Genomic DNA, 12,668 nt, shown 5'->3' with positions numbered 1-12,668 from the left:
TGCAAGGCACAGAACAGCTCCTTAGAGACAAAGAATTATCTGGTCTCAAATGTTGAATACAAACTCCTCTCCTTGGTGTGACATGGTGTGATTGTTGAATTTTCCTTTGGTGGGAAAGGAAAAGAGAGGATTTTTAGGCCATGATTTTTCTGCTCATCAAAAAGTATATTTTGGAACCACTTCATAGCCCCAGAGATTCTTAGGAAATGTAATTAGGAGCCCCATTTTAAATTCCAGAAAGGGTAGGCCTTACCTTTGTTAAATACAGAACCACTTGTCCCTTCTGGAAATGGCACAAACCTTCTCTTTTGGAAAGGGACAGTTTGACCCTCCTGTCCTCATTCTCCCAAGAAATATTAGGACTTCTTCCTAAGCAGAATCTTAGAAGTTCATGCTCAGCCTTGGTCATAGACCAAATAAATAATAAATAAATAACAGCCAACCAACTAACCAATGAACTAAATCCCAGAGATAGCTGCCTTGTGATGGATTTGAAGGTGTGGTCTCTCTGTGAGACTAACCCATTTGGAAAGGCAGCAAGACGTAGTTGCTATCTCTGGTAACAGAGGAGGGAACAGGGTCTGTCCTGGACTACTGTGTCTGCTGTTCGTGGAAGAGCACAGCAGAACTTTTCAAGGCAAACGGTTTCATCATTTGGGGAAAACACCGAGAAACTACATGGTGCTATTAGAGCAGCAGTTCATGTCGATCCATCTTGTCCTCTTTAGAATGAGCATGTGTATTAGCTAGTCTCTGCATCTGGGTTTTTCAACCTGCAGGTCGACCCCATTAGAGAGGCATGGCGTCAACTTAATTGGTTGTGACCAGCAACCAAAAACAAAAGATAGCAAGGAAAAATCGAAGAGAAAATATATCACACATAGAAAGAGTATTATTTGATGAGGCACTATGGAATTTTATACACATACACACGCACTCATACACATACATCATACATACATATATTCATCCTGGCTTGTGATATAAAATATGTTTTGTACTGCAGACTATGTTCAAAAAAGATTTGAAAATTGTTGCTTTGTATGCTTTTACTTTTGTTCTAAGAACATGGGGGAGTTGAAGCCACACAGCATATCTTCCCTTAAACTCAAAGGCCTGATTTCTGTGGGCTGTTCATTCCTAAACCAGTCACTATTCAGAATAGGACAATAGAGGATTTGCTTACGATAATCTAGATTCAGTCTCTGGGCTGGAGAGGGACCCAACCTTCCTGGCTGGCATGATCACAGGATATCTGTGTTATCAGGAAAGGTTACTGTGGCAGAGGCAGGTGGCAACAGCTGTCCCAGGAATAGAAGTCGGCACTAATTCAGCAGCCGGGGCTGGGGCTTGGGGAGAAGATAAGAGACCAGTGGTTCAATCAGGGAAGTTTTTTGGAGCTCGCAGTAACAGTATGGGTAAGCTGATGTTCCGTTACCAAGTGCAAGCCTGGATTTTGAGCGCTGCCAGGCTTGGTCCAGTCTCTAACATAGCCTGCGAAGTTTTCTTTATTTGATATTTTCCACACTTTCTAGCCTCTCTGCTTTCCATACTTCCCTGGATTTCACTAAGTTCCAGACACACCAGCTCTTGTTTGAATTGTTCAAGTGTACCAATCTCCTTTCTGCTCTGTCCCTTCTATGCATGCCTTTTCCTGCCTCTGGGATGCTCTTCCCACACTGTTTCCTCTGGCCGACTCATACTTCACCTTTGGGCTCATGCCATTTCCATGGGAAAGCCTTCCTTCCCTGACCTTTTACTTAACTGTAACTGTGATCTCTGTAACGTCTTTTTCATTAAGTTTCTTGAGGACAGCCTCCATCTCATCCTGTTCTCCACTGCAATGCCAGTGCCTACTGCACTGCGTACATTCAGTAATGATCTGCTCATTGTGGATGGGTTCTGGGTTCTGGGTTCTGGGATTGAGCTAAGCCTGAATGGGATCAAAGGGCCCTGACACAGGGTCTGGGGAGGAAGAGGGGGCAGCTTGCAGAGACTGGTACTGGGCCAGAGCTAACAGCTGTTTTCTCTCTCTCAGCCTCATTGTTTATCCCTCAGATGGATTTTAGTCAAATTGAATTTTCAGGGGAGCTTGTCTCCACTGAACAGTTTAATACACAGACTATTTTTGTTTGTTTTTGATAAAATGAAGTAAAATCTTTAGCAATTGATTCCAGAATCAAATTATACTTTCAATAATTTATTTAAAAGAAATGGAAAGCCCAACATTAGGTGTAATTTAGTAGATTTTTGATAGATCATCATTATTTGCACATGTGGTTAAATCTCCTTCAGCGTGGATATCTAATCATATGGGTGCCGAAGGGCTCATTCACAGCTCCATGGACAAGTCAATCTGATCTGCCCCCGTGGGGATCTATTAACACCCCTTTATCCCAGAGTCAAGGGTATCTCTTGGGCATTACTGTTGCATGTTGTTAGGGAAGGGACCATAGACGGAAATGTGAAAGGCACTTTCTGCTGTTGAGGAGCCAGCTTTGAACTGAATTATGAGGATGCAGATAATTATCATTATCAGTCAGACTTTAGTTCTAAGACACTAGAACGGTATGAAACCAGGTGTTCAATGTTGTGCAGCGTTCAAGATTCCAGAGAAAGGGAGGATGGCATGAGCTGGAAAAGTGTAGCACCGTTTGGACGGGTCTTGGCTCAGAATCTTAGAGCCAGGACAGATCTGGGAAGTCCCTTTACCTGATCCCTTTATTTAAGAGACTAAAACAGACACAAACTCTCATCTTTCTACATGACCCCTATTTCCTAAGTACTTTCTATGAGTCAGGCTTAGTAGACATTGTTGTGTTTTTAGCTATTCCAGGTTCAACTTCCCCACTGGCCCCCAATCTCCTTTGTGGGAAAATCTTTTATTGTGTGTGCACTTGATGGGGGTCTTGCCCACTTTGGAAGTGCTAGAGGACTGTCCCAGTGCAGCCAGATGAAGTGTAAGGGGACATGTGACTTAAGTTCCACTGCATGCTTTTTTCCGCCATGACTTTTAAACTGTCAGTGCTCTGATATCAGTACAGTTGGTGATGATAACGTCCAGCAATAGACACAGTGGCCTAGGAATTAGATTTCTTGGAGTCTCTGACCTTTGCCAATGTATTAGTTTCCCATTCCTGCTGTAGCAAACTGGTACAAACTTGGTAGCTTAAGACGAATTTCTTCTCTTACGGTTCTAGAGGTCAAAACTCCAAGATTGGTTTCCCTGGGCTGTCCTGGTTATCAGCAGGTCTGTGCTCTCACCAAAGGCTTTAGGATGGGGAAGCTATGTGTTTGGCTTTCCCTGCTTCTAGAGCTGTGTTCCTTGCATCCTTCCTCCATCCTCAAAGCCAGCAGCACAGCACCTTGCTTCAGTCATCACATCGCCTTCTTTCTAGCCAAATCTTTCTGTGCCTCCCTCCTGTAAGGCACTTGTGATTGCATCCACGGCCCACGCAGATAATCCAGAAAAATCTCCCCATCTCAAAATCCTTAACCACATCTGCAAAGTCAATTTTGCCATAATCAGGTAACATTCGCAGGTTCCCAGGATGAGGGTCTGGATCTCTTTGAATCTGTTATCCCGCCTACCACACTGAGATTTCCACTTTCCCGTTTTCCAGCCTGGTCTTCCAATACCCCTTTACTTCTGTGAGCTCTTGATAACTTTTCGGGTCAGCACTCTGTGAAGAAGTTTATAAGCATCCTATCTTTTTAAATGCTCACATCGACCCCTTAGGAAGGTATTGTCCCCATTTTACAGATAAGAACACTGCAGCTCAGGGAGGTGATTGCGTAAGGCTAGGCAGATAGTGTGAGTGAGGGAACTGGCATTTGAAACCAGCCGGTATGATGGGAGAGTACATGCTTTACCACTTCCTCATAATCCTAGTTCAAGTCTTTTTGACTGTAGATCTCTTCCACGGAGGAGTAGGATGCCATCTGGCTCTGAAGTCTGGATCATATTATTTAGGCAGGGAGAGAAGGCAAGGGGGTGGGCATTCCAGGCAAGAAGGAAGCTGGAGAATAAGGGGTGAATCCAAGAGATGTGTTGACGGAAGGATATGTAAGGCTTTGGTGCTTCATTGGAGGTAAAATAGTAGAAGAGAAGAAGGAACCAACCACCTGTGAAACACTTTAAGTGGACACAGCAACTCATTTTGGTGGATCACCCATGGAAATGATATCCTGGCTTAAATCTGTGTAGGGAATCCACCTTGAATTAGGCCTCTCCCTGTCTCCTCTGGGTCTCCTGCAATATGCAGGAGTCAAAAAGTACCTGCAAAGAGGTACTTTTTAGAGCTCAGGAGGGACTCCTGGGCCTTAAGGCAGGAGACCCCTGGTTTGTGTCTCTTCTTCAAAAGAGAACTCACACATTTGTTCAGGGCTAGGAAAACAACTGGGAGGAAAGCTATTTACCTGGTCACTCCTTGAATAGCGTTGCCAGATTTAACAAACAAACAAAGTACAGAATGTCCAGTTAAATTTGAATGGCAGATAAGCAACAGATAATTTTTTAATATAATATTTGCTTCACGCTTCATGGAAGTGTGAAAAGAGACTGTCAGATTTGGGTTGACGAGGAGGCTATGACAGAACCCCAAGGTCAAAAGGAATTCTTTGGGAATTCTTTGGGTGATTGACCTGGGGAGAGACCATTTGGCCGTTGATGGCTCAGAGCGTCCCTCCCGTCTCCTGCTGCTGTAGTGCAGGTCACGCCACACCCTCAGGGTCCCATCAGCTCTAGGCTCTTCTACCTGCTGATGGCTCAGAGCAGAGGCATTAGAGTAGGGCTGAGCCGTGACGTCCAGGAGGGAAAAAGGTTTGAACATTCACAGGCACCAAACCCTCTGTCTCTGCCAGCGGTGCTCAGAGGTTCACGTCTGTCCTTCACTTTGGGGGTCAAGTGGTAATTAAGCACCCCTTTGTGTACACCTCCCTGCCCAGGCGCTGTGCTCTGGGGGACAAAAGAACTGGAAAACACAGCCTCTGTTTCTGAAGAGCACACGTGTGTGTGGCATGCGATGACACAGAGCTCAGGCTTTTATGAACTCAGAACTGGAATTTTGCACAGTGGCCTCACTCTGATCCTGTGGCATGCGTGTGCGTGTGCGTGTGTGCGTGTGTGTGTGCGTGCGTGTGTAGATATTACAGCAGCCGTCCCTTCAGGTGCAAGAAGCCTCTGACCTGCTGGTCCAGACAGCGGTCAATGATGAGTCTGTAGGACTCAGTGATCTGTGGCTTGAGGATCAGGGGAGCCCAGCTCACTGGCTCGTAGGGGGACTAAACACCGTGACCTTGGTAGTTTGAGAAGCACAAAGGACTGAGGACCAGTGGAGCTGTGTGGTGCTGACAAAGACCACGCACAGCAAGCTGGCCGAGTGGGGAAAGTCTGGACTTCGACACCAGAAGGGGAAGGACTTTGATACTTGATACCTGCTCTGGCCATGTACTAGCAGTTTGATTGTTTCTAAGTCCCGACTTCCTCTCCTATGAGATGGAAACAGCCGTACTATCCGGATATGTTTGAGGATTTCACGAAATAGCTGAGATGAAAATGCCAACCTTGTCCCACAACATGTCCCATTCTCGGAGCGCTTGGGAAGCATCCCCGTTATGACACGCTTCATCGCGAATTACAATTATTTCCTTTGTCTGTCCACTTCCGCTAGACCGAGGGCCTGGGCCTTCTGCGTGCACTTGCCTTGAGCCTCCTGCGTCGGTCCCACTCCGTGTGAGGCCCAGAGTTTTGTGCAGCCCTATAGACTTCAGCGCTGAGGCCGTGAGAAAGGGCAGGTCTTTAACATGTAGAGTCTCCTCCCTACCCTCCCTCTATCTAACTTTCCTGCTGAAGACGGGGCAGATCCTGTCCTGTGGAATCTGCTTGAGAGCAGGCATCCTACATACTACTGGAAGCTCCTCATTAGACTCTAAAATGTTTGAGGACAGATTTCTAGTGTGTTCCCGCACGCTCCAACAGGTCTGTGCTTGGGTAGCTGCCCACCTGTGCCACCTGCCCTTCCCATGGGTAAATTCTAGGGTGTCTGTGGTATTCCTGCCCATTTGGTTTCTGCTTCAACACACTGACTGCTTTCATCAGTGCAGTTCGGTCTGTCAGGCACTCATCGAGCACCTTCTGCTTGCCAGAGCCTGGGCTAGGCGTGGGGTGTAGACATGAGGAAGACAGCGTCTCTACTTGAGGTGTTCCAGATCTTGTGGGAGAGACAGAGGAGAAACTGGAGGAAACAGAGAATTCCTCTAAGATATGGGCAGGGCAGAGATGGTAGTGGGTACAGAATTTTAGGGGGGCACACAGCAGGGCCCTTTCCCTCAATTATCCTTTGTTTGCCCCCTAAGAATTCCCCTGCCCCTGCTTCTACCAAGTGGATGGGACCTCCTCCCCTCAGACATGATGTGAACACTAGGGAACAACCAGTGGCCAATGTATGAGCTCTTCTGTGTGGGATGAAGGAGAAGAAATTTTTGAGGGTAAGGGGAGAATGGAGCCCCAGGTGGTGTGGTGCCGGCTGAAGTTTGGGGCGGCTTGGATAACTTGGGGGACAGTTTGGTGAAAAGAGCATGGACATGTCTTGTGGTCCGCCCTACAAGGTCCCGACCACAGGTGCCATATTTTTGCTTCTCTCCTTCAAACTGACTCTACTTTTATTCTCTTTCCCACACGAGAATTCTTCTTTCTCTTGCATTTGCCTCTCCCCACCAGCACTTATTTCTTCTTATTTCTTTCCTGTTTTCATCTCACCGTTCGCTTGCCTGTCCTCTCATTCTCTTTTCCCTCAACCATTTTTCTCTCCATCTACACTTATGCCTTCTTGCCTTTTAATTTTATCTTTTGGTCCTACCTCCATGTTCTGAAATATCCCTCCTTCCACTCAGGGTTGGGAAGGAAATTTTCCTTTTCAATAGCTCTTTCTTAGGACTTGAAAGAGCATCTCGTGTATATCCGGGTATCCTAGGAAACAAAACTCTGGTTTCTGAACAGGGCAGATTGTCCCCACCGTGTGTGTGTGTGAGGCAGCGCGAGCCTGAGGGCGAGGCGTCTCCCGTGGGCACTGCGCCTCAGGAGACCGTTAGCTGATTCTTCCCCTGTTAGCAGATTCAGCAGAACAGTGACCCCATTTTCCTGGGGGTTCTGGTTCTTTGAGCTTTCTCTTTCTCTTTCTCCTCTTTGCTTTATTTGTTTCTATATCTCTTTTATTTTTCAGTCCTATTTTCCACGTTTCTCCTTGCTCTCTTTTCTCTGTGGGTTTCCCCTATGTATTGGAAATGATACCCCTCTCCTCCCTGATTTCTCTCTTTGGTTTTGGCAGATAAACTCAAAAGCAGCCTCAGAGACCCTGATGCTCATTTTCAGAGAAAGTGTGGAAGTTTGGGTCAGGAGAGGTAGAGGGAGACCTGAGAACCAGCTTGCCTAGTTCCTGAGACCCATTATGAGAGTAGGGTTTCTTTCTGGTTCTTATTTTGAGGTTGGGTCAACATAGAATAATAGTCTTAAAATTGAGAAAAATCCCTGCTGGTTGTTTAGATAACCTTCAACCCCTGTTGGAACACTTTTAACTTCCTAACAGATAGTCGTACGGTCTGTGGCTGAGTATGTTTAATGTTGGGAAGTGGACCTACCCCATGAAACATTCGACCTTGTGCTCGTCCAGCACTGCTCATGATTCTTATGTCCCCGGATCTGTGTAATTTGTACCTATTGATCCTATCTCTGCTTTCTAGAGGTATACAGCACGGATCTTTCGTTCAAGTTCGATTTCAAGTATTAAAGGAAATGTTTCCTCCAAAATAATGAAATTACATAAACTATTCTCTCCACCCTTCGACTATGTAGAAAACTTGGTTTTCTGAATGACTTATTTGCTAGTGGCTCCAGATCACTAAAATTGTCATGGAGAGGTCATGAGGGAGGACAAGGACTGTTCCACAGAAAGAAGACTAAAATTAGACAAAGTTGCAAAACCAGTACTATTAATATTTTGGACGTAATACCTAGTCTGCACATTATAACTTGTAGAATACTCCTATTCAATACCGTCTCATTTTATTTTTGTAGCGAGGTCCTGGTACTCCCACCATTTTGTAGATGAGGGCAGTGAGGCTGTTGGAATATGTAACTTGCCTCACGTTGCTCGGTTCTCAAGTGCTTGAGTCACGATGGAAGCCCCACTCTGCTGGCTCTTGGTCATGTGCTGTGTCTTTCCTTAATACTCAGGTGTCATCGACCATCCACAGCACCTGCAGTGTCGTGGGATTATATGAAATAAATTGTCTCCTCGAGACAAGGCACTTGGTATACACAGTCTAATAGGGTTGTTATGGATTTGGGTGTGTGTGTGTGTGCGCGCGCGCATGTGTGTGTGTCTGGCTGTGGAGGTGGAAAATGGAAGCAAAGAAACCAAATCCAAGTTATACAGCGATGTGGAGCCATTATAAAAGTGCTGTGTGAGGACCAGTGAAGTTACTCCGTGATTTATAAGCTTCACTGTGATCGATTCGCTTGGTAAAAACTCCTGAGTGCCAGGGTGGAGAAGAATGAGTTACTCCTTTACTGCAGCTGATCCAGAGAAAGTCCCGGAAGGAGTTAGGAGACAGGGGAATCTAAGGAAAGGCTGAAATACAAAATCCAGGGGCCTTGGCAGGTTGGAAAGAGGGCAAGGAGGTTGGTGAGGAATAGAGGGGAGAGGGGAGCGGACAAGGTTTGGAGGCAGGAGTGGGACAGATGCTAGGGAGCCAGTGTTCTATTCATGATCTGGAACTAGGATTCTGGTGTGATGATAAGTTTTCCTTCTGTGCAAAGTAAAACCCAGATGTGGCTAAATTTAATTCCAGTCAGAACCAGCGATGATTCACCCAAGCTCAGGTGCGCCCACGTGCAGCTGCCCTCAGCACCGTGTGCTTTCCAGGCTGATCCCTCCTCAACCCGGCTTCCCCCTGGGTCAGGGGGAGAAAGCCAGACTGTGGTAACCTTGACCTTCTGTGTCTCCACCTGCAGCATCCTGGCCACGGCAGGAACCCACTTCAACACACATGTGGACCTGAGGACCCTCCGGGCTGTGCGTGTCCTGAGGCCCCTGAAGCTCGTGTCGGGGATACCTAGTGAGCACCTGTCTTTCTTCTTCTTCTCCTCTGCTGTAGCTTCATGGATGTGTTCCTCTGGATCTGGGGCCAGAGGAATCTGGGATAAACAAGAAACGATTTCTCCAGTGGTAATAAAAAGTGCGGAAGCAGGGATCTGGCATAACATTTTACTTTAAAACCTAGCAACTCTTTTTTTTTTTTTCCTGGAGTTTAAAGATAGTGAAAGATCTTTGTAGAATTATTTGCAAGGTAAAAAAGATGTTATAAAATGAAAAGGAAAAGTGCTCATTATCCTATATTTGTATGCATTTTTTCCTGTGCATTTTAATACAATTTGATCATATTGTGTCTGTACTTCTGGATCCTGTCATAGAAGCATTTGATTTTCCTGACATTAAATATTCCTCAAAAATTTGACTTAAAAAGTTTGATATTACAGCCCATCTCATACAGGCTGGCTTATTTAGTCATTTCTACATGGCTGGACGTTAGATTATTTTTATTTTTTTCCAACTAGAAATAGTGCAGCAACATACATCTTTTTACTTAAATCCTATTCAGATCTCTGATTATTTTCTTAGGGTAGAATCCTAGAAGTGCACTTTCTGGGTCAGAGTGTATGGTGCTTTATGAATAGTGATTGTACTAACTGTGGTCCTACAACAGTGGAGAAGCAGCGAGCTCTCAGATAGAGTAGAGTAGGAGGGGAGGCAAACCTTGTCCTTGCTCTCATAGGACGTAGAGCCTAGCAGGGCTAGGCTTAATTTCTTTTAGGAAAGAAGCATGTTCTAATAGGTTTGTAAAAGATAAGCAGAAGACAACGGGGGTGAAACAAAGAAGTGAGGAGTAATAAGCCCATAAATGATTAGAGAATGGTGAGAAAAAGCACGAGATGGATCCCAGGAGTCGTTGTGATGGCTGTCTTTGGCTTGACTTGTTCTGGTTGTCCCTTTGCAAATTGTCTTCATCATCTCAGGGCCAGAGGTTCTTTTCCCTCAAAGACTTGTAGGAGGAGGTCAAGGGAGCCTGCTGTATCCAGTGGTGCTCAGGGAGGCTCCAGTTGTCATTCTCTTCCTTTCCTTCCAGGCCTGCAGATTGTGCTGAAGTCCATCATGAAGGCCATGGTGCCTCTTCTGCAAATTGGTCTTCTGCTCTTCTTTGCCATCCTGATGTTTGCTATCATTGGCTTGGAGTTCTACAGTGGGAAGTTGCACCGTGCGTGTTTCACAAACAATTCAGGTAGGGTCATTGTTTCTTGCCTTCTGTGTCTTCCCTTCCTCGCCCCTCTGGTCATTGGAGTAATTTCAGGTCATCGGGAGACTGGTTGGAAGACAATATTCTGCCGCAGCCCCAGAATTAGAAACTCCCAAGTTAGTGGCTTTTTGAGGCACAAGCAGCCTAGACTAAAGGTGCCCAATGGACACTGATATTGCAAAACCAATGACCTCTTAAGTTTGCAGTCAGAGGCTTTCCAACAGGAGGTCTCAGCTCCCCCGTCCCATGGTAGAAAGTTGTCAAAACACATGTCAGACCTCATCTGTCTGAATACGCTTTGTACAGTGTCCTCTTTGGCTCATAGGCCAGGGGGATCCAGGAGTCCAGAGTTGTATTTGGATCTTTCTAGATCTCTGGAGACATTTTCCCTCGTGATCCATGTTGTGACTTTCCTCCTCCTCTGCTGTGTTCCACAGAGGGTATAGAAGAGCTGAGGGAGCCCTGAGCTTGGCTTGCCAGGGGGCTGGGGGATTTGTGGAGTTTGTTCACAGACCCAAATTCTTATCTCTTTGTATCTTATTTGTTCTTTTCAAGTTGAACAGAATAGCCTAGCAGGAAAGGGGTAAGGGGGAGGTTGAAGAATTTCAGTTTAGTATAATGTTTGTGTTTTATCAAAGAATCTTCAAAGAACACCTTCTACCTTGGAGTTTCATTTTACTGATTGATTGATTGATTGATTGTCTTATTCAAGACCAGGAATTTGGGCCAGAAGAACAAGGCATTGAGCCCTACTGTGGAGGGACTATAGTTTATCATTGTCCCCAGGAAATGCAGGAAGAACTCAGGGTCTACACCACAGTCTGAAGTTAGACACTCAGTAAGATCCTGCCTCCACCTCACACTGTCCTGTGTGATTCAGTCTGTCATGTCCTGTGGGGCTCAGGCAAGAGCAGAGCATATGGCCTGCACAAAGTGGACGAGAGGCTCCATGTCCAGAGGAGGTTGGGAAGCACTGGGATGAGCACGTGGCAGGGGAGCTGTGAGGCTGAGAGAGGCCAGAGGCAGGAGGGAGCCTGAGAGAAAGGAGGACACGCCCTTCTGTGAGAAATGGCATGGAGTGTTTGTGGCTCCTTGGAGTCCTTTCCAGCTTGTGCTAACCACCACGTGGTGTATCCCCTACCCTCCAAACGTGTCTGCAGGTATTCTGGAAGGATTCGACCCCCCTCACCCGTGTGGTGTGCAGGGCTGCCCCGCTGGTTACGAATGCCGGGACTGGATTGGCCCCAACGATGGGATCACCCAGTTTGATAACATCCTTTTTGCTGTGCTGACCGTCTTCCAGTGCATCACCATGGAAGGGTGGACCACCGTGCTGTACAATGTGAGTAGAGCTGCTAGCGGGTTGCAGCAAGAGGGAAGAGCCCTGGGATGAGCCTTCTGACATTGTCTGGGCTGGTTGTTCTGGGGCACGGGAGGCCTGTGTGTGTGTGTGTGTGTGTGTGTGTGGGCAGACTCAACCGTGAGAAGTTGTAGCACTTTATATCCTTCTCTCGTCTGGCCTCTTGCTGAGTGGAAGCACACAGCTTCTTAGCAGAGTTAGGAAATGGCATCCCATTGGATGGGTGAACGGAGCTAGTTAAATGAAATCACCTTAGTGGTGATCGAGTGTATTTTCCAGCAGGTTCAGCACGGTGGTGGGGCTCGGTAAGGAGTACCAAGAGGTATAGACTCCTTGGTTGCGGGCCTCAAAGAGCTCACCGTCAGGTGGGGAAGATACTACAGTCGTTCTCAACCCTGGCTGCAGATTGGAATCAGCTAGTGGCTTTAAACAGTGACACCTCCTGGGCTCTGCTCCAGACAGATTAAGTAGGAATAGCTCAGGGTAAAGGCCTGTCATTGATTTTTTTTTTTTTTTAAAGCTCCCTAGCTGATGCTGAGATGTAGCTCCTGTCAAGAACCCCGCATCACATGTGCATAAGAAACATGCTTAATTGCAGGACCCAGGAGGGGCGCCGGTTAAAATTCAAGTTCATAGGCCTCTTCTGGGCAGGTTTTGATTTTGTGTAGCTTTGAAGAGTTTGTGGGCTCTATACTTCTTACAAGCACTTCTGGTGGCTCATATGATTGGGCCCGTTCGGAAGGTTCTGATCTGGTGCACAAGACGAGGCTGTCTGACTGCCTGTCCGGGATGTTAGGGGACTCTGGCATGGTGACACAACAGACCGTGTGACCACTGAAGGATCTTCTGCCTCCCAGAGTCCGATTTTAACAAGCTGTGGAAGGCATGCGCAGGGTCCAAGTTCTAAAATGACAGGGTTGGGGAGATGTGTGCTTGGATGTACAGGGAACCCAAG

General features: G+C 46.5%; 1 protein-coding gene across 6 annotated transcripts in view; it reads left to right on the top strand.

The window, feature by feature from the left end:
- The window catches only part of CACNA1E (calcium voltage-gated channel subunit alpha1 E), a 486,165-nt gene that overhangs the window by 261,298 nt on the left and 212,199 nt on the right, over positions 1–12,668 (top strand). For all 6 annotated transcript variants that reach the window (XM_032862709.1, XM_032862708.1, XM_032862704.1 and 3 more), the window contains exons 6-8: positions 9,014–9,117; positions 10,186–10,338; positions 11,514–11,695. In XM_032862709.1, the coding sequence (XP_032718600.1) occupies positions 9,014–9,117; positions 10,186–10,338; positions 11,514–11,695 (439 nt within the window). The remainder of the gene's footprint in view (positions 1–9,013; positions 9,118–10,185; positions 10,339–11,513; positions 11,696–12,668) is intronic.

The sequence above is a fragment of the Lontra canadensis genome, unplaced genomic scaffold (genome assembly GCF_010015895.1).
Source record: "Lontra canadensis isolate GAN:19392208 unplaced genomic scaffold, GSC_riverotter_1.0 scaffold24, whole genome shotgun sequence".
Lineage (NCBI taxonomy): Eukaryota > Metazoa > Chordata > Mammalia > Carnivora > Mustelidae > Lontra > Lontra canadensis.
Note: the sequence above shows the minus strand (reverse complement) of the source record. Positions and strands in the feature narration are given on the sequence as shown.